Here is a 19,664-nt window from a genome sequence, read left to right on the forward strand (position 1 = left end):
GGAACCGAGGGCTCGGCAGTTCCCACACGCTGTCTGCCTCCAGGCAGGGGATCCCTAGACACTCAGCCCTTTCCCGTCTGGCCCCGCCCTGAGACGTGGGCAGGGCAAGACCCCAACCCCTTCCTGGGAGCCAGCTCCGCCCTAACTCCTCCCCTTAGGGCTCTCCCTCTGCTTGGGAGAGGAGGCAGAAACCCGGGGACTGGGGGCGGGGTGTGTGTGTGGGGTCGGGGGACGCTGGTGGGAGGATGGCCAGGAAGGCGATGGCACCGGACCCTGGCACCCTGCACGCCCGAGTTCGGCCCTGCCAGCCTTCTCAGGGGCTTCCATTCATTCTGGGCCAGAAGTGAACTGCCGCCCCCGCCCCAAACTGAGGTAGCCTCTCGGACTGAGGACTCGCAGGAGGCCGTTCTGGAGTGAAGGGACCGCCTGGCTGAAGACAGCCCTGGGGATGGAGGGGAGAAGGGACCGAGATGGACAGTTCTGGACCTGGGAGCGTCTCTTCTTAGGGCGAGGGTCTGGGGACCCTGGACGAGGTTTTGGTATTTCCAGAGTGACTGTCCGCGTGCACAGAATAACATTCTGGAGGGTGCAGAGTGAGCATCTGGAAGTCCCAGGATTAGGTGGGGTCTAGGTCCCCAGGATGACATTCTGGGAGGCGCAGAAAGTCTGTGGGCCCCGGCCTTAAGTGCACAGGAATTCTGGAGGCGCAGGTTAGGTAGGGTCTAGGTGCGCAGGATGACATTTTGGGGTGCGCAAAGTGAAAGCGTGGGGGCTCCTAAGTGAGTCGGGGGCCTGGCATCAGGGCCAATGCCCCCAGGATCGGGCGCTAGGGGACCCTGGCCCGGCGCCGGGAGGCGGCTCCGGGCGGCGCCGCGGGGGACCGGGTGGGGGCCTGCGGCCGGCTGGGGGCGGAGAAGTGGGGGGTCGGGGTCCCTCCCCCTGGCGCGGGCTCAGGAATCCGCTGAGGGGCGGGCGGAGGCGCCGGGGTGGGCCGCGCCGCGGCGGGCGGGCGGGCGGGGGGCGCTTCCTGGGGCCGCGCGTCCAGGGAGCTGCGCCGTCCGCCTGTCCGTCTGCCGCAGGCACTGCCGAAGCCAGCCGAGCCGCCGGAGCCGCGGGCCGCGGGGCCGTCGCGGGCCCAAGTGAGTGGCCGTCCATGGGGGGAGGGCGCGAGCCAGAGTCTCGGCCGAGTCGCGTCAGCAAGGAGCCGAGAGGCCCGCGCTCCTCGGCCGGAGCCGCTGGGGGACCGGGCGGGGGGCGGGGCGGCCCCGGGCGGGTGGGCCCTGAACCCCGGCCTGCGTGAGGAGTCGGCCCTCGGCCCTGGGAGGCTCCGGGGCCCCAAGCACGGTTCCGGGCGGGAGGCGGCCGGGGCCACGGCTCTGAGTCCTGGTACCGGGAGTGCGGGCTGCTGTGGCAGAGGCACCCTGACCCCCGCCCACCATCCCCCAGCCCCAGGATGCTCCCCTTCGCCTCCTGCCTCCCCGCGTCTCTACTGCTCTGGGCGCTGCTGCTGTTGCTCTTGGGGGCAGCGTCTCCCCAGGATTCCGAGGAGCCCGACAGCTACACGGTGGGGACAGTAGGGTCACTGGCCTGGGCTGGGCTGGGACACAGAGACCAGGATCCTGGGGTGGCGACTGCTGCTGGGGAAGATTCTCCCCTCCCCTGGTTGGTGGAGCAGCTGGGGCCATTGTTTGGAGCAGGCGGGGAGGGTGGCCAGGCTTGGGCCCTGGTCTTGGCCTGGTCAGCTAGAGGGGGCCAGGGGTGACCACTGGCCACCTCTGGTCCCCTTGTAGGAATGCACAGACGGCTATGAGTGGGACCCTGACAGCCAGCACTGCCGGGGTGAGGATGCTTGGGGGACCGAGCCACCCCCGAGAACCGGGAAGGGGATTGCAACCCCACCTCCAAGAGCTGCTCTGTCTCCTGCCCAGCTCTGCCTGGCCGCGGCCAGCGCTGGTTCTCAGGGGGCCAGCTTGGCTAGGGGTGGAGAAACCATCCAGGCCCCTCCCTCTCAGAGAAACCCAGGACACCCTGCCCGCCCCCCCCCCGCCCCCTCAGGAGTCTAGAGAGCAACAGGGCGCTGCCCTGGATACCTCCTCTAATCACTGTCCTATCCAGCTTTGTCCCATCATGGCTCCAGGAGAGCAGTGCCTGCGGGGGTGGGTAAGGAAGCCTGCACATCACTCTTAGGCTGAGTCAGGGCCAGGGCTTTGGGGAGGGACAGAGACCCTCTTGGGGACAAGAAAATGGGGGTGACTATAGGAACAGCTGCCCCACCATCAGCCCTCACAGGCCCTGGGAAGGGGTCCTGGGCAGGCAGCCTTAGCTTGTTGAGTAGAGAGGGAAGGCCCTGCCCGGGTCACTCAGCTTAGAGAAGGCTGAGCTGGGCTTCTGCCTCCCACCCCCTCCACGGCCGGCCCAGGAGACTGGCTGTGCCCAGCAGGCCCCTCTCTGCAGATGTCAACGAGTGCCTGACCATCCCGGAGGCCTGCAAGGGGGAAATGAAATGTATCAACCACTATGGGGGCTACTTGTGCCTTCCCCGCTCGGCTGCTGTCATCAATGACCTGCATGGCGAGGGACCACCACCACCAGTGCCCCCTGCTGAGCACCCCAACCCCTGCTTCCCGGGTTATGAGCCCGATGAGCAAGAGAGCTGCACGGGTGAGTAAGGGTCACCCTGGCACTGAGGCTTCCAACCCTTCTACTGAGCGTCTCTCACTGCATCTTAAAAACTTACACCTCGTGTTCCTCCCTTGCTCAAGAGCCTCCTCAGGGCCACTAGGATAACATCCAGACCCTTGTCCAGATCCTCACTTTGCGTGGGGCCTGCCGCAGGTGGCCCCGGCTCCTGTTATACTGCCCAGCCAGCCTCTGGGACCCTCACCTTGACTGCTGCAGATGTACTGCAAGAGCTCTGCCTCTCAGCCTCTGCCCCTGCCCCTTCCTGGTCTGCACCCCACCCCTGGGTGCCTCGGGCCTTGGAGGAAGGCCCTGGAATCTGTGCTCCTGGGAGTATGGGCAGGGCCTTATCCTATGCTTCCCTGGCATGAGGCCTCCTAGCGTAGGGGTGCCGTTCTCATTGGCTCCAAGCTGGTAGACTCTTATTTGTGCTGTTGGGCGGGTCCACGTGTTCCTGTTGTGGGTGCGTCAGTCACCCACACATCCATGTAAGTGGTACCTGACCTGTGTGCTCCCATACTGAGGTGTCTGTCATGTCGGGTGGTGCATGGGCTGCCAGGCGGGGGCTGAGTGGTGTCTCCTGCAGACGTGGACGAGTGTGCCCAGGCCCTGCACGACTGCCGCCCCAGCCAGGAGTGCCATAACCTGCCTGGCTCCTACCAGTGTACTTGCCCCGACGGCTACCGCAAGATCGGGCCCGAGTGTGTGGGTGAGTCTGGGGAGCGGCCTTTCTGGTCCCTGCTCTGTGCCCATGGCCTGGCTCTCACTCTAGCACCTGATCCCCATTCCAACCCACCCCCAGGTTTCACCCCAGTCCCCTGCCACCTCTGCCTTACTGTCCCCAGACACAGGACTGTATGCGTGTATGTGTGAGTCCTGGCTGATCTGGCCCAGCCCAGACACAAGCAAGACTACGGGTGATGAGTCCCAGCTGGCCTGGGCCGCACCTGATATTTGCCCTCTGCTGTCCTTTCCCTGCTTCCATCCCAGATATAGACGAGTGCCGCTACCGCTACTGCCAGCACCGCTGCGTGAACTTGCCTGGTTCCTTTCGATGCCAGTGCGAGCCGGGCTTCCAGCTGGGGCCCAACAACCGCTCCTGTGTGGGTGAGGCCGGGCTGGGCCAGGCTACTGGGTCCTGAGCAGGGTGGTGTGGGGTGGGGGAGCTCCCTTCCTGACCAGCCCAGGGGCAGCGGGGGCTCTGGGCTGCTCCTCGGCTTTCACCCCTCCCCCTCTTCCCGGCACCCCCAGATGTGAACGAATGCGACATGGGGGCTCCATGTGAGCAGCGCTGCTTCAACTCCTATGGGACCTTCCTGTGTCGCTGCCACCAGGGCTATGAGCTGCACCGGGATGGCTTCTCCTGCAGTGGTGAGAGCTCCGCCCCTGCCGCGTGTCCCTCCATTGGTCCCCCAGGCCCTGTATCGTGCTGCACCTCCTGCCACACAGCCCTCCCCTTGATGCCTCCACGTCCCGTCCATCCTGCACCCATGTGCCTCCTGGTACTCCACCCCAGCTGGTGGCTGGGCACCTACACAGCTGCCCACCAGAACTCCCAGCCTGGTGGGGAAGGCACAGAGGGGAGCAGTTAGATCCCCACTGAAGCTCAGTAGGGAGACTGAACGAAGATGTAGGTGCCCCCCTCCCTGGGAATCAGGCTGATGTGCATGCGAATCCTGGACCAGGGCAAGTCACTCTTCTCTCTGAGTCCATTTCTTCTTCTTTAGAATAGGTTGTCTTGAGAATTAAGTGAGAAAAGGACGACAGACTTTTTCAAGTCCCAAGCAGCAACGCTTTAAAGTGAATTAGCATTTATTGAGAACCTGCCCTGTGCAGTATGCTTTCCTTACATATTTGGCCTTATTTAATCCTGCCAACAATCCTATGAGATAAATAGCAGTTTTTCCTCCTCTGCAAATTGACATTAATACTACCCTCAAGTTTTGTTGGGAGGATTACAAAAAATAAGATAAAATACTTCAATGAGGAGAGGTTGAGTGACTTGCCCAATGGGGCCAGGGTTCTATCTCACTCCATGTCAACCGGCCACGTACGCTGTTTCTGTTACGCTTTGTGCTTTGCTGCCGAGGCAGGCCGCATTGGTACCTGGCTAGGTGCCGGGCAGCGTAAGGGGCACAGAGGAGAAAACCTGGCTCCTGCCTGTGCTGCTCACGGTTGGCAGGAGGTGACTGTGTGCTTGGGCGGATTGTAGGTTGCAGGATTCGGGCAAAGTACTGAAACCCAGAGCAGGCTGGGATGCCTCGAGGGCTCATCAGTCTAAGCCACTGATTTTATTGACAGGAAAACTGAGGTTCCCCAAACTCAGTCAGTAGGATATAAAGCCAAACCTCTAGATACCCAGTGCTCTCATTTAGTATCACCTTATAGTCCTGGGGCAAAGAGAGATCTGTGAGCTGGGCAGTCCTTTCTTTTTTTTTTTTTTGGCCACGTGGCTTCTGGGATCTTAGTTCCCAGACCAGGGATGGAACCCGTGCCCCCTGCAGTGGAAGCGCGGAGTCTTAACCACTGGACCGCCAGGAAAGTCCTCTGGGCAGTTCTTTCTTGAACCCTCTGTCCGCTGCTGAGTTCCGCAGGGCCTGTCTCTTCTGCTTCTTCCTACACTGAGCCTAACCTGGGGCCAGGCTCAGTCGATGAGATGAACATGTGTGGGGCTGAGCTGGAGGACTGCCGCAGCCCAGTCCTCAGCCCCGCCCCCCCCCCCCCCACCAGATATCGATGAGTGCAGCTACTCCAGTTACCTCTGCCAGTACCGCTGTGTCAACGAGCCAGGCCGCTTCTCCTGCCACTGCCCGCAGGGCTACCAGTTGCTGGCCACGCGCCTGTGCCAAGGTACAGGTTGCCCCGGTGCAGTGGGCAGGGTGGTGTCAGGGGCTGGTGGCCTGGTATCCGGGTTCCAGCCCCTCTCCCCCGGCACAGACATTGACGAGTGTGAGTCGGGTGCGCACCAGTGCTCTGAGGCCCAAACGTGTGTCAACTTCCACGGGGGCTACCGCTGCGTGGACACCAACCGCTGCGTGGAGCCCTATGTCCAGGTGTCGGACAAGTGAGTCAACTGGACACCAGGCCATGGCAGAAACTACAACTCCCAGAGAGCTCTGCGGCTGACTGGCACCTGTTCGGGCTGGCGAGTGCTCTGAGGGCCGATGGGAGTTGTAGTCCGACTAAACCACATATGCTGTTACAGCAGGAGTGGGAGGATCCTTTTGGGATCCCTAATTTTGGGGGTGGGCCAGATTTGGAGGATGGGCTATGACCTCATTCGTGTTCCCATCTCGGGGTCTCCAGTCGCTGCCTCTGTCCGGCTTCCAACCCCCTGTGCCGGGAGCAGCCCTCGTCCATCGTGCACCGCTACATGAGCATCACCTCGGAGCGGAGCGTACCGGCCGACGTGTTCCAAATCCAAGCGACCTCCGTCTACCCTGGCGCCTACAATGCTTTTCAGATCCGTGCTGGAAACTCGCAGGGAGACTTCTACATTAGGGTAAGGCTTTCCCCTAACCCCACCCCTCAACTGACTTGCATAATCCAAAACTGAATTCCAGGAAACCTTAAGTGGGAGACTCAACTATGCCACCATGCCCTGCCTCTTCTCTCAGTGTCCCTCCCCCCAGGGGTCAGAATTTCTGTAGCGAGGTAGGAGTATTCTAAGTTCCCTTGGTACAAACTACAGATTGTTAAATACAATTCTAGCAAGGCACTCAGACACTGGGGTTTGAGTCCCTGTGCTGGTCTGCGTATCTGGCTTCAACTGCTTCACCCTCAGGACAAGGGACCAGCATGAGAGGCTGGAGGTAACAGACACAGCAGAGTCTGGGAAGGGCAAGCAAGTGGAGCTGGATCTTGGAGAGAGAGGCAGCAGGGGTTGGCGTAGGGGCCTGGGGTCTGAGAATCCAGCTCTCTGCTGGTAGAGGTGGGAGGAGGGCACGGTCCGGATGTGACACAGTGAGAGGGGTGTAAGGGTTTGTCTGGTTCCGGTGCTGGTTTTCTCTTTCTGGAATTGAGTGCTTTGAAGGGGAGTCTGCCTGCTCCAGGTCACCAAAGACCCCACCGCTCCCCAGAGTCTCACACCTGGCCCTGAATCAGTTGACCGTGGTTAGACAAAAGAAGAACTAGCTGGAAAGGGTGGGAAGAGCACCAGTGGGATGTTTCTGAGGGCAGGAGCCCAGGTGCAGATGTCGAGGGAGTCACAGATCTGGATGAGCGCCTGGGGTCCCAGGCTGGCCAGGGCTCTCTCCACTTCCCAGCCACTGGTTGTGGATACCAGACTCGGGGCAGGGAGGTGATGCCGGGGTAGGGTCCTGGTGCGTAGGTTGACGCAATCTACGTGTCCCCCCACCCACTGTACCCTGCAGCAAATCAACAATGTCAGCGCCATGCTGGTCCTCGCGCGGCCTGTGACAGGCCCCCGGGAGTACGTGCTGGACCTCGAGATGGTCACCATGAACTCCCTCATGAGCTACCGGGCCAGCTCTGTACTGAGACTCACCGTCTTCGTGGGGGCCTACACCTTCTGAGGAGTGGGCGGGGGAGCTCTCAGGGAGGGGGAGGTTCCCTGTAGCCGAGGAGCCTGGGGCTCAGGGATGACGCTGTTGTGAAGGGTAGAGAGAGAAAGGCAATAAAGGGAGAAAGAAGGAGTCCTGGTGGCTGAGGTGGGTGGGTCACACTGCAGTGAACCCCAGAGTGGGGAAAGGGCAGGCTCATGGGAGGCGGGCCACGTCCACCTAAAGGCGGAGGGTGTCTCTGTCCAGGCTGAAGGGCTCCATTGACAGGAGCTGGGAGCTGCATCCCCAAGACTGGAACTGGCCTATATACCATGGGCATCAGAATCACCCTGAGAAGGGAAGAGGTAATGAGGCTGCAGACTCCAGGCCCCAGCCCAGAAACGTGGGCTTGGCTGGTCTGCAGTGGGCCCGAACAATCCTGCTCTAGACAGTGCCAGGAGGCCCTGGGTTTCAATCCTAGCTTGGCCTCAAATGATCAATTTGGAGAAATCCTAGTAACTCCCTGAGCCTCAGTGTTCCAATCCATAAAATGAGGCAACTGGACTGTTAGCGCTTTATAAACTTTTCTATTCCAAGCTACAGAACTTCTTCTCAAAGGAAATTTTATTTGATCAGAGAACTCTGATGACATAAACTAGATTCAAAGTTGCAACGCCTCACTGACTTCGTCTCCCTGGCAGTCTCAGTGCCCTGCCAGGGAACCCCAGGGGTCCTGAGGAGCTCAGTTTACAAACTGGACCCAATGGTCTCCCCATTTCCTACCTGGCATCTCCTCCTAACACATAAAGCTGCAAACACTTAAGATTTTTATTGTAGCCCAAAGATCCCAGTTAAAAGGCTGCATAGCCTGGGAAGATGGGGGCGGGGGTCTGTCTTATGGCATAGCTCAGGTCAGGGGGCCATGGCTGCAGTAAAGCTGTGACAAGGTCCTGCTCAGAGCGGGCCCCAGATTCCTGCACAAAGAGAAAGGCAAGTAAGGGTCAGGCCTGGGTGAGGGTCACCGCACCCCACCTGCTCTCTCCAGGGTCTCACCTCTGCCCTCACCTCTGCAGCGGTCCACACTTGATGGTGCTCAGCAGCATCTCCTTTTCCTCCGGGGTGGCACAGGCGTCATAGGCAGCCAGTAGGCTGAGGGTGGGGTGGGGAGTATGAGTTTCTAAGTTTCGGCAGTGGCTGACTACTGGCCCATCACGGGAGACAGGCCGGAAGGGGTTGGCATGGGTTAGAGGAGTCAGGACCATGGCCGCACTTCCTGAACCTGGCATTCAAGGCCCTGCTCCATCCTGCTCACCCTTTCATGCTCCTGCAAATGTTTCCCAAGTATGGCTGTTCTTGGCCCAGTCTTCATGGCCCACCCACTCCTCCAGGAAGCCTTCTCTGCTGCACCAGGTACAGGAAGTCCCCTCCATACGAACCTTCAAGTTGCGAACTTTCAAAGATACGAACATATGTTCGCATGTCCAATCACGTAAGTTAGTTCACGTGTCTGGTGTACACGCTCACTCACGTGCATCCTCTACAGGTGGTTGTGCTTTCGTGTGCTTTACTCTACGGTACTGTATAGAGTACAGTAGTACCGTATCTTTATTTCAAGCCCAGAATGTCCAGAAGCAAGCGTAAAAGCAGCAGTACGTAGCTGACTGTGTTAGTTGGGTATCTAGGCTAACTTTGTTAGACTTACAAACAAATCGGACTTATGAACGTGCTCTCGGAACGGAACTTGCTCGTATGTAGGCGACTTACTGTAGAATGTCTCTCTCTCCCTCCTCCCAATGCCTGAGATTCTGTCTGGTCTTGGCTGGCTCTGTCTTCCTCACCACCTGACCTCCATGAACTCCTCAGGTATCAGCTGGGTCTGTCCAGCCCTTACAGAGCCAGACCACCCGCAAGGCACTGGCTGAGTTGACGTCCACGCAGGGTGGGCGGGGGCAGAGGACAGGGGTTTCTGTGGCGGCCTACCTGGCAGGGGTGCTGTACTGATCTACCAGGGCTGCCGCCTTCTCCCCGCTCACTCTGTGCACCTGCATCAGCTGCCTGGCAAACACCTCCCGCACAGACTGGGCCTGGGGTCGGGGGAGGACCATATGAGGAGCGGCCCGGGACTGGACCTTATAAGGAGGCGCTGGGCAGAGGCAGTACCTTGTTCTTGATGGCTCCCGCGTTGAAATCGTTGAAGGTGAGGAGTGAGCAGAGAGGGTTTGCGGAGGGCCCAGCCCTTGATTCAGGGTCCCCTGGGGTTCCCCAGGGGCGACTGTGGAGGGTGTGGCCCTGAGGGAAGAGGGAGCTGAGGCCAGGCCAGAGCTCTAGGGGACAACCCCCAGCCAGGCCTTGCCCCATTCCAGGCCTCAGTGGGCCAGCTTGAGAAACAGGGATCTCACTCACCTCGCCTTCCTTGAGGGAACACGGGACCCAAGTAAGGGGCCAGTGCCGGACAGATGCACCTGCTCACCTGGTAGAGTCTCTGCAGGCCCCTTGTCAACAGGGCCAGGTAGGCTGCTGACTCCTTAATATCTGCTGTGCGTTTCACAAAGAAGCCATCGATGACCTGGAGAAGAGGATCCGAGGGAAGGAGAGTGGCTCCTGAGCGGAGCTGTAGACCACAGGGTCCCTGCCAGCCTGGCCCTGCCCTCCTGGCTCACCTGAGTGTTGGTGACAGCCTGCAGCAGCGTGCCCTCGGGAAGGCTGAGGTTACGCACTGAGCCATGCTCCTCCACCAGGTATACTCGACGCCCCAGGCCGCAGCGCTTCAGCCGGAACTGGGCAGGCAGTTGGGGAGGGTGAGGTGGGTCAAGACCTGGATGCTCACATGCTAGGTGTCCATCAGGTCACCCTCAAAACTGTCACGAGACCTTGGTCCCACCAGTTCGCCTCCTCATCCTCCCTAGCTTCTCCACCTGCCTCAGAGTGGCCTCCACACGTTTGCTCACGCTGCTACTCTTGCACAGAAAGCCCGGCCACCATCTGAGCGATGCCCATTCTTCAAGCTTCCCTTGGCCTATACGTGGCCTATGGGGTCAGCCTAGCAGCCAGCACTGACACACAGCTGCTGCATTCCAGTCCTGGAGGGGTGAGCCTTGTTTACCCCGGACTGCAGGGGCTGGACGCCCTAGGGGGTCTTCACATGCTCCTCAGCCCCGCCCAGAGACCCTGCACACCTACTGTGCGCCTGGAGGGGCCCGAGGGGGTCTGATCTCGGGGCTGCCCTGGAGCAGCTCTAGAGGGGATGTGGCTGGAGGTGTGGGAGCTCTGCCTGGATACCACCCAGAAGTGCCCCTGAGCGGGCCCGGGGCAGGGAGGGTGGTGAGGCCAGTGAAGGAACCTTTTGCTCCCGGAAGCGGCCGTCGATGATGCTGCTGCACAGGTCATCCAGCCGCTTTCGTTCCACGATGTGGTCCAGGACTAGTTCTCCAGGTCGTGCTGCCGAGAGGCCAAGAAGGGTCCCGTCGGCTCACGTCCCCTCACCCGCCAGGCCCTGCCTCTGACCCCCACCTGCCCGTCCACACCCCTTACCCGGGTCCCTGGGACTGGTCTCTTGGGCCACCCACACGAAGTCCCCGACGTGCAGCTTGCGCACCGTGTGGGTCACGTGCAGCCGCTGCAGCTCTCGGAGCAGCTCTGGCCTGGGTCCCGCCCTGAAGTTGCATGGTGGGAGGCCTGAGGCAGGGCAGGCCAGGGCCCTCGCCGCATCCTCTCCCTCACCTCCCCCCACCTCACTCACCCCTTGGTCTCGCCAACGTCCACGCACAACAGCACCCTGTACTCTCCAGGCCCCAACTGCAGCGGTGGCTGCTGGACATGCCCTTCGCTGGCGCCACTACCAGGGAGAAGAGGTGGGAGTCGGCGTGTGCAAGGCCGGGGCTGCTGCTCTAACACAGCTCAGCTGGAGCGGATGGAAACAGGGTGGGGTCCTGGCCTCATTGTGGGGACGACTCCTGCTCCCCTGTTCTCCCCCCTCCCCCTCCTCACAGCTCAGCCGAGGCCGCTCCTGGCACCGCAGGCTCCTCCCCAGGGGGCTCCTCTGGCCCGCTGCCCACATTCAGCAAGCTCAGGCCCTCCGACTCAGCCAGCTTCTGGGCCAGCTCCAGACCCTCTGGGGTCAGTGAGTACCTGGTGGGTAGAAAAGAAGAGCACAGATCTCCCTTCTTCACTCATGCCTGGCGGGCTCCCCTGCCTGCCCCCAGCTAGGCTGGTCTCACAAACAAGGCCAGTGGCTGCCCAACCCCCCTCCTGCTAGCCATGTTCTCGCCCCTCAGACCAGCTGCCTCTGGACCTGCCCGGGGCCACTCCTCAGGTCGGCAACAAGTACATGTCAGACTCAGCACGTCACGCCTGCTCCCCGACCCTGCCTCCTGCATCTCACGTAGTTCTCCCCACCTAGCTGGCTGCTGCGTCCTGAGAACCAGGTTCCTGTGGAGGAGGGAGCGGAGGGCTGGCCAGGGCCGAGCACTTCCAGGGGCCACCTGTTCGCAGGGGAGGAGACCCTTAGAGAGCTCCCAGGGCTACCACCTGCCCACTCCCTTGCCCCACCCCGCTGCTTGCTCCCAAGAAGGGCAGCCTGTGGTGGGCTCAGGGTCAGATCCAGAGCCACTTGGCTCCCTCCTTCCCCCTCTCAGTGCTCACCCTTGGAGCCTTCTGGGCACACCTCTGCAGCAGCTCCTCCTTGGTTAGGAAGCCGTGACTGCTAGGATTCTGTAACCAAGGCAGAAATGTAACCAACTTAGGTTCAGTGCCCGAGCAGCCTGCCACAGGAGCCGCAGGCCCGTGGCCTCAGTTCCCCGGACTCCCGATTTGGTCGGGCGCTCACCAGGTGTTCCCGGTACAGCAGCAGCAGTACTGCTCGAGCTCCCGAGTGCCGAGCTGGCCAATACTTGCCAGAGCCTCCTGCTTTGAGCTGGGTTGGACCCTGAAAAGTACAGGGGACCTTTGAAGCCAAAAGCCAGCCAGCTGTTGCAGACGGAATCCCTGGCAAAGCTGAGGTTCAGGTTCTACCTCAGCAGGCTAAATGGACCTGAGCAAATTACTCAGCTGCCTCTCTATTTCAGGGGACGGGGGGGGTGGGGTAGGGGTGTAATCGGCCTGGCCCAGCCTCAGTTCTAGCACAGGACAAAGGAGATAAGACAAGAAGACTCAACAGCAAATTCCATAACTTACTGGGCTTAGCCCCCTAAATAGTTTGATTATGGAATTCTCTCAACTGACTCTATTATAACTCACTATCTACACCTACAGATAAGAAAACTAAGCATCAGACAGAATAGGTCATTTGCCCAGAGCCAGGTGTCACTGGTGGGATTTGGACCCAGCCCAGCTAAGTCCCCCAAGCCAGAGAATCTTACTCCTGGTGCTCCCGCTTTCCCTTCACTCCCCCTGCCCTCTCCTCACTGGCATGTAAGGATCCTGGACTTCGGCAGGCCTTTCCCGGGCTGGACTCTTCGCTCCAGGTGGTGAACATGGGGCATGGTCACCTGCGGGAGTAGAAGAGAGTCAACCCTGGATCCTGGAATCCAGCAGGTAGGATGGTCTGGGACGCTGTCAGCTCAAGTGGTTGGTGAGAGCGGTGAGGTTCTGAAAAGGTCAGCCACTAGCCCGACGTCAAAGAGCAACTTGGACAGGAGTAGGGAGCTTGAAGCCAAGGTATCCCAGGTGGTTACAGAGGCTGCATCTGGGGGAGGCTCCTGCTCCCAGCGCTCACCACCTGATGCTTTGTGCTGCTGCAGCCGCCGGTCCAGCATCCGGCAGAGCCCGTCTCCGAAGTGCTGTAGGATCTTAGCTTCCTTGCCGCTGTGCAGGGGCAGTGGGTACCGCCGTAGGGAGCGCAGTGCCTGGCGGGGTAGAGGTACAGTACTGGGTCAGGGTGGACGGGGCTATCTGGCCCGGCCAGCACCTGTCCCCCATCAGGCCCGGCCAGAACCCACCTTCTGAAACACGAATTGCGTGCGGCGCCCTCTGCTGGCTGCCTCGTCCCGCCACTCGGTCAGCCAGCGTACGAAGAGCGGGTTGGCGCAAACGGGCAGCGGTCGTTTCCGGCCCAGGCGGACCGGCGCTGCCATGAGCCCGGAGGTGTGAACCCCAGACCTCACGCCGGCAGGACTGAAATGCCGCTAGTTCTGGAGACGGGATTCGAACACCTGGTTCCGGCGGAGGAGGGCGGGACCTCTCCAATCACGTGGTCCCACGCGGGGAACTAACCAGAGGACTGATTTCTGCTGCTCTCCCCGCCCCCGTACTACTCTAAGTGGTCGCTGCCAAGTGCAGTCTCTACCGCTTTTCGCCCTCCCGCCGCCCCGGGACAGGACAGGCCTTTCGGACGTGCCCCACCCGCCCCAGGCCTTGACCCGCCCCTTCCTCCCACCCCAGATTCGAGAGCGGGGGTGGGGGTGTGTGTGTGGGGGGGGTTCCTCTTTGTGCAGGAGAGAGGAAGGTGGACAGCGCCGCCCTGTGGCTGGGAGGTCTGGTTGGGGCGGTGCATACCGAGTAACCTAAGGCTGTCAGTTTCAGGCTCGCTCTAGCGGAGGACTGTGTAGAGACTGGGTTTATGAAGAGTCCGGGGTGGGGGTGGGGGAACAAATGGGTTGCAGGTAGTTTTGTCGGAGGGACATTAGAAATGGGTACAGGGAATGAGGACACAAAGGTAACGCGAGAGCAGCTGAAAGACCCTCCGAGGAAATGGTGATCCCGAGCTGGGGCCTCCATGGGGGAGGGGCGCGAAGTCGGGGACACGCAGGGAAGGCCAAAGCTTGCAGGACGGGGAGAGTGGGACAGAGGACAAGTAAAGAGGGAACAAATAGGAGGTACTGGACATCGGGATATGTGGGAGGGGCTGAAGTGGGCACGTTGTTGGATTCGGGGTAGCAGCCTGGGAGTAAGAAGCTCGGACAAGGGGAAAACACTTCATCGTTTTTGAGAGTCATTGGAGGTGGGGGACCCTCAGGGAGGTTAAGATGGGAACTATGCAGAGGGGACCCAGTTGAACACGAGAGTCTCGCCAGCAAATTAGAGCAGCCCTCATCTGCTACACCGGAAGTGGCGAGGTGCGGATCTGAGGCCTTACTGGAGCGGAGAGGCGGGCGCCAGAGCTCCAGGCCCGCCCTTTCAAACTCCGCCCCGCCTCGATCCCTCACCCCCCAGCCTGCTCCACACTCCCGCCCGACGCTGCCTTATAAGGAGCCTCTAGCGGGCGTTCGGTTTGGCCCCGCCCCCTCTAGCCACTTGTCCTAATAAGGACATCTAGGGCATCCCGCAGCTAGGGGCGGGCGGGAGCGCGTCTCCAGGGTAACTGCGAAGTCTCCCTCCCCCTCGTCGTTGCTCTAGGAAACTCCTAAGCTCAAAAAAGGTGGAGCCAGCCTCCTCTCCAGGCAGGGTCGCTTGCGGGAGGCGGTTGAGCTGCGGCCCCCACCTGAGGCTCCCGGGAGATCGGTTGGTGGGCGATGCGGCGGAAGGTCCCCGACTACAACCCCCGGCATGCTCTGCGACGTACCCCACTCTCGGGAGTCGCTCCCCGGGTCCTGAAGACCAGGCTTCTGGCTCTTCATTTACACCCTTTATTCTGCATATGGGATCAATGCCCCCAATTCTCTTGTTTGCGACCCTGTCTTCTCTTCCTGCAGAGTAAGAGGCCATGGCCTTTGTTCGAGGCCAAAGAAATCTTCCCGGAGTCCCTCACCCCAGTTTCTTTTTTTGAAGGTTATGCTCCCACAGAGCTTCTGTCTCAATTTCTGCGGGTACTAATTAACCATATGCCTGGTTACCAAGTCGAGAATGAGACTCAAGTTTGGTTTAATATCTATTTCCGCTTTTCACTGTTTATTAAAAGGCACATATCCTTGAATTGAATGCACAAACCCCAGTCCTTCTCCCTTTATTACCTCATGATTTTGCCAAACACCCTAAAAATCAAAGATTTCCTTGTAGCCTTTCCCTTGTGTTTTTTTCTCTTATTTTATTGACGTTGCATATGGCTTTTTCTCAGTAGACAAGAGTAGCTTTACACACGGAGGATGCTTAACGAATGTTGATTGGATAGAAGGTGCCTTAAACTTGCGATTCTCCTTGCTCTAGGTCTGGATTCCAGGCCAATGAATAGGTGCTTCAATTCGGAAAACCAAAATACTAACTCACTGAAAATTTTCACACCAAAGGATCCAGACAGTGCCAAGATAGATCTTAGGAAAACCGTTTCCCTCGGCGGGAGAGAGCCGCGAAGTCGGGGCTCATTTTCAGGTCATACTACCCAACGCCGAGGCCTTCGCTCAGCTCCGAGCGTTTCCTGGGAAGTTCGACCAGCGGGTGCGCTCTCCGTGCCATAGCCCCACCTCTCTCGGCTGTTTTGAACTACATTTCCCAGTATGCAACGTGGAGCCAGGAGGCCGTCAGATGAAAAAGACTCTGTTACCCAGCGAGCCCGAAGACGGCGCAGGACCCTCGGACTTCATTTCCCGTCGGCCCGCGGGGGGAGCGCCGGAAGCCCGCCCCGCCCCTCATTGTGCGGCTCGTACTAAACGGAAGGGGCCGGGAGAGGCCGCGTTCAGTCGGATCCCGGCAGCAGCTGCAGCGGCTCTTGTCTTTTCTGGCTCTCCTTGCTATCTCCTTTTCTCTTCCGGAAACATGGTGAGCGGCAGGCCACGGCGCCGGAGGGGAGGTGGCTGCGATTCGATCATCTGCGCGCGCTAAAGGGGACGGGGGAGCGACGTCGGAACCCCCTCCCCCAGCTCCCCGGGCGGGATGAGGGTCTCGTGCTGAGGGGCGGGCGGCGCCGGGACGCGCGTGCGCGCCCGCGGGCACCGGTGAGGGCCGGCTTGGACGTCGCTCGCGCGCCCCCTGGACTCCCTTCCCCTCCCCCACCCCGCTGTTGCGCCCGCGCGGACAAGGGCCGTGGGGGAGGGGTCCAGGGCGCGCGCGCCCGTCCCTCGCTGAGCAGCCGGTGTCGCGCGCCGCGGCGGGGCCGAAGAGAGTCGGTTCACGGGGGCGCGCTCGACGGGAGCACGCGGCATCCAAACCTGGCCCGGGAGCGGCGAAGGAAAAGCGCGCGAGCGGTCTCGGCGCGCGCGCCCCACCCAAGGGCTGTTCCTGTCTCCGCGTCACCCTCCCTCTCAGGCGGGTCTGTCTCGAGAGCAGGTGGCAGGGATGCTCGCAAGGGGCGGGGGCGGCGCGGCTAGCGGGGATGCGGGGGTGTCCGGGTCCGGGCGCAGGCGCCTGGGATTAGGGACTTGCACCGCGCAGCACAGAGCGGACACCGCAGAGATCACGGCCGTGCTCGGGAGCTAGCGAGCCCACAAGGCGAGCTGGGTTCGCAGAGTACACCCGGCGGAGGCTGGAACGGCGCTGTCGGCCGGCGCGTGCGCACACGGTCAGGCCTGGCTGCTGGGCCCGAAGCCGTGGACCAGCGGGGTTGTCGGCTTTCCCGGATGGGGCCTGAGGGTGGAGCCGAGTTTAGGGAAGTGACCCAGGCGGGCACCGCCCGGAAACTACCCCGTCCTCTGTGTTCGGCCCGAGGGCTGCGAGAGCCCAAGGTTGGGTAACTTGCCCAGGCCCGCAGCGCGGAGGGCCGATAAGCTTGTCGGTAAGGGCGCTTCCTTAGGGTTGAGGCCCTGGAGGTGCTGCTGCCTCTAGGTACGGGTTTTTTTCGGGGAGGGGGCTGAGTCTAGCCGATCTCCTTTCCCCGCCTACTCCGGAAGTGGCTCAATCACGTGGCCGGCTTCCTCTGCAGTTCCGGGAGCGGGGGCAGATTTCACCGTGGACAGTCTCACTCCCATTCCTGGCTAGGGTGGCCCCCAGCACGACCCGGAATAGAAGTTTAAAGAGCTCTCACGGACCGTGGGCCCTTGAGTTTGGACTGCTAACTTCTATCAGCGATCTTTGGGGCCTGCATTTTTTCCCGGAGAACAGGGAGTTGTCGGGTAGGGCCGTAATTAGGGGTTTGTTGTAGGGAGTTGTCGGGTAGGGCCGTAATTAGGGGTTTGTTGTTCTTGCTTTGGTTTAGGAAGACCCCAACAGAGAAAGGGATACCTTGTGTGATAACTGCGTTGAACAGTTCTGATGGGCTTGCTAGAACCGTTGAGCACCGTTGGTGACCCATCTAGCGTTGTGGGTCCTGTTTTTCTCTTCGATCTATCTATGACTATGACCTGGTTGTCTGGGTCCCCTCTACTGTCTGTGAAGTTCTGAGTCAGCACTATGTAAAAGCTGAGACTGAGTACCGTGAGTCTGTAGGTTCTATTTACCGTGAGCTTGTAGGTTCTTTTAATTCTGGGTTCACATGTTGGCCAAGACATTGCTTTTCACAGGTCTTTTTAATCTAGCTTGCAGGATGTCGGGGTGGGGAGGAATGGTGTTGAATTATGTGATCAGAGGTCTCTTCTATGGCGGCTATTCTGGGGTTGTGTCACATCTGATCCTTTGACAGTGACTTGGGTGGGAAAATAGTTGTCTTGGGAAGGGGATTAATGACCTCTTGGGGCTGAGGACTATATTTGTTGCAAAGGAACGACTTAAGGGCACGTCCCAGAAACTTGTTCCTTATGAGGTGCGTGTGGCTCGTCCTCTAGGCCTCTGGCGTGGCTGTCTCTGATGGGGTCATCAAAGTGTTCAACGACATGAAGGTGCGTAAGTCGTCAACACCAGAGGAGGTGAAGAAGCGCAAGAAGGCGGTGCTCTTCTGCCTGAGTGAGGACAAGAAGAACATCATCCTGGAGGAGGGCAAGGAGATCCTGGTAGGTGATGTGGGCCAGACTGTAGACGACCCCTACACCACCTTTGTCAAGATGCTGCCAGACAAGGACTGCCGCTACGCCCTCTATGACGCAACCTACGAGACCAAGGAGAGCAAGAAGGAGGACCTGGTGTTCATCTTCTGGTGAGCTTCTCCTGCCGTAGCTCTGCCCCACCCCCTTTTCTCAGGACAGGAAGGTCTGTGGCTCCTTGTTAACCCAGAGGTGTGCGTTTCAGGGTAGGGTGTTGTAATAAAATGCCTGTCAGTGAGGAACTTGATAAAAGCTTGAATGTTAGGGGCCAGCTCAGGGGTTTCTGGAAGTCCTGTATCACTTGAGGGCACTTGCTAGACTTGGAGGAGGGGGCTTTGCAGCAAGTTCTCTGATTCTGTTTCCCTCCAGGGCCCCTGAGAGTGCACCCCTTAAGAGCAAAATGATCTATGCCAGCTCCAAGGACGCCATCAAGAAGAAGCTGACGGGTAAGGGCCAGCGTCGGTGGCGCCATATGCCCCTGCGTTCAGGCCTTGGCTGCAGGGTGGGGTAGACGGCGTGGTGGGGGAGAGCCCTCCCTCTGTCTCCTCCTCACCGCCTGCTGGATGTAGCCTTATCCTGCCATCTGTTCTACTGGCTCCTTCCCAGCCGCAGCACACCCACCCCCGCCCCAGTGCGCCTCCTCACAGATGCTCCCCCTTCTCCTCCACAGGGATCAAGCATGAATTGCAAGCAAACTGCTACGAGGAGGTCAAGGACCGCTGCACCCTGGCAGAGAAGCTGGGGGGCAGCGCCGTCATCTCTCTGGAGGGCAAGCCTTTGTGAGCCCCCTCCAGCCCCCTGCCTGGAGCATCTGGCAGCCCCAGACCTGCCCATGGGGGTTGCAGGCTGCCCCCTTCCTGCCAGACCGGAGGGGCTGGGGGGATCCCAGCAGGGGGAGGGCAGTCCCTTCACCCAGTTGCCAAACAGCCCCCCCACCCCCTGGACCTTCCTCCTCCTCCCTCCATCCCTGACGGTTCTGGCCTTCCCAAACCGCTTTTGATCTTCTGATTCCTCTTGGGTTGAAACAGACCAAGTTCCCCCCAGGAACCCCTGTTTGGGGGGGGACCTGTATTTTTTTTAACGACACCCCAGTTCCCCCCTTGTTCCTCCCTTTTCCCATGCTGCCAACTTCTAACCGCAATAGTGACTCTGTGCTTGTCTGTTTAGTTCTGTGTATAAATGGAATGTTGTGGAGATGACCCCTCCCTGCGCCGCCTGGTTCCCCTCCCCCTTGCCCCTGGTCACAGCCACTCATGGAAGCAGGACCAGTAAGGGACCCTCAATTAAAAACAAAAAAACAAAAAAACACACAACAATAAAAAAGCTCACTAATGGGATGTTTGTTTCGAGGTTGGGGCCCAGGGGACCTTGGGGGGGGGCATAGGCTGGGAGAATGAGCAGCATCTCTTCCCTGACCCTGCCTCCAGCCAGCTCCACACACTCTCACTTGGCCCCAGTGACTAGCTGAGCCTCCCTTCTGACAGTTCTCTCTCTACATGCTGCTGTCATAGTGGGCACCAGCCTGGCTGTGCGGAAGGTAGCTGAGCCAGGGTGTGTCTGCTACCGGCCGCAGGGGTTCCTTGAACAGAGGGGCTTAATCCCTGAACTGGTTTCTTCTGCTGCCTTGACCCAGGTGGGCAGCAGGACAGTGAGGCCCATTCTCTGATCCCTGTGCAGTCTCGCCCAGATGTGGGCCCTGAGACTGCAAGTCACTGGTTGCTGC

At 60.1% G+C, this 19,664-nt stretch overlaps 2 protein-coding genes across 8 annotated transcripts; one reads left to right on the forward strand and one right to left on the reverse strand.

The window, feature by feature from the left end:
- The first annotated feature begins 965 nt into the window (after window positions 1-965).
- Window positions 966-19,278, forward strand: LOC102999586 (EGF containing fibulin extracellular matrix protein 2). Of its 3 annotated transcripts, XM_057552588.1 has the most exons (13): window positions 981-1,139; window positions 1,447-1,564; window positions 1,791-1,839; window positions 2,455-2,661; window positions 3,266-3,388; window positions 3,670-3,786; window positions 3,931-4,050; window positions 5,410-5,529; window positions 5,617-5,743; window positions 5,986-6,181; window positions 17,747-18,054; window positions 18,311-18,387; window positions 18,612-19,278. In XM_057552588.1, the coding sequence occupies exons 2-13, from the start codon at window positions 1,454-1,456 to the stop codon at window positions 18,722-18,724; spliced, it is 1,668 nt and encodes a 555-aa protein (XP_057408571.1). In that variant the 5' UTR covers window positions 981-1,139; window positions 1,447-1,453; the 3' UTR covers window positions 18,725-19,278. The 3 variants fall into 3 exon arrangements, with proteins under 3 accessions (XP_057408572.1, XP_057408571.1, XP_007171024.1); XM_057552589.1 differs by lacking the exons at window positions 17,747-18,054; window positions 18,311-18,387; window positions 18,612-19,278 and adding an exon at window positions 7,053-7,786 and having other exon boundaries at window positions 966-1,139; XM_007170962.3 differs by lacking the exons at window positions 981-1,139; window positions 1,447-1,564; window positions 1,791-1,839; ... (5 more) ...; window positions 5,617-5,743; window positions 5,986-6,181 and adding an exon at window positions 15,561-15,809.
- On the reverse strand, window positions 7,992-13,532 carry MUS81 (MUS81 structure-specific endonuclease subunit). 5 transcript variants are annotated; one of them, XM_007170964.2, is made up of 16 exons: window positions 13,118-13,532; window positions 12,898-13,024; window positions 12,585-12,667; window positions 12,007-12,105; window positions 11,823-11,891; window positions 11,577-11,662; window positions 11,169-11,309; window positions 10,921-11,016; window positions 10,713-10,834; window positions 10,522-10,619; window positions 9,842-9,958; window positions 9,652-9,747; window positions 9,342-9,470; window positions 9,162-9,265; window positions 8,247-8,330; window positions 7,992-8,155 (listed from the first exon to the last, which is right to left on the reverse strand). In XM_007170964.2, the coding sequence occupies exons 1-16, from the start codon at window positions 13,250-13,252 to the stop codon at window positions 8,089-8,091; spliced, it is 1,653 nt and encodes a 550-aa protein (XP_007171026.1). In that variant the 5' UTR covers window positions 13,253-13,532; the 3' UTR covers window positions 7,992-8,088. The 5 variants fall into 5 exon arrangements, 4 of the variants coding, with proteins under 4 accessions (XP_007171026.1, XP_007171025.1, XP_057408570.1 ...); XM_007170963.2 differs by having other exon boundaries at window positions 12,895-13,024; XM_057552587.1 differs by having other exon boundaries at window positions 8,235-8,330; window positions 12,895-13,024.
- Window positions 19,279-19,664: the final 386 nt, after the last annotated feature.

This window comes from Balaenoptera acutorostrata, chromosome 9, assembly GCF_949987535.1.
Source record: "Balaenoptera acutorostrata chromosome 9, mBalAcu1.1, whole genome shotgun sequence".
Classification (NCBI taxonomy): domain Eukaryota; kingdom Metazoa; phylum Chordata; class Mammalia; order Artiodactyla; family Balaenopteridae; genus Balaenoptera; species Balaenoptera acutorostrata.

Coding starts and splice junctions, on each gene's coding strand:
- LOC102999586 (XM_057552588.1), top strand. CDS start 1,454: ATGCTCCCCTTCGCCTCCTGCCTCCCCGCGTCTCTACTGCTCTGGGCG. Junction 6,182..17,746: donor AGGGAGACTTCTACATTAGG/GTAAGGCTTTCC, acceptor CTCGTCCTCTAG/GCCTCTGGCGTGGCTGTCTC. Junction 18,388..18,611: donor CATCAAGAAGAAGCTGACGG/GTAAGGGCCAGC, acceptor TCTCCTCCACAG/GGATCAAGCATGAATTGCAA.
- MUS81 (XM_007170963.2), bottom strand. CDS start 13,252: ATGGCAGCGCCGGTCCGCCTGGGCCGGAAACGACCGCTGCCCGTTTGC. Junction 11,017..11,168: donor GGAGCGGCCTCGGCTGAGCT/GTGAGGAGGGGG, acceptor TCTCCCTGGTAG/TGGCGCCAGCGAAGGGCATG. Junction 9,471..9,651: donor GCCTGCAGAGACTCTACCAG/GTGAGCAGGTGC, acceptor CTCTTCCCTCAG/GGCCACACCCTCCACAGTCG.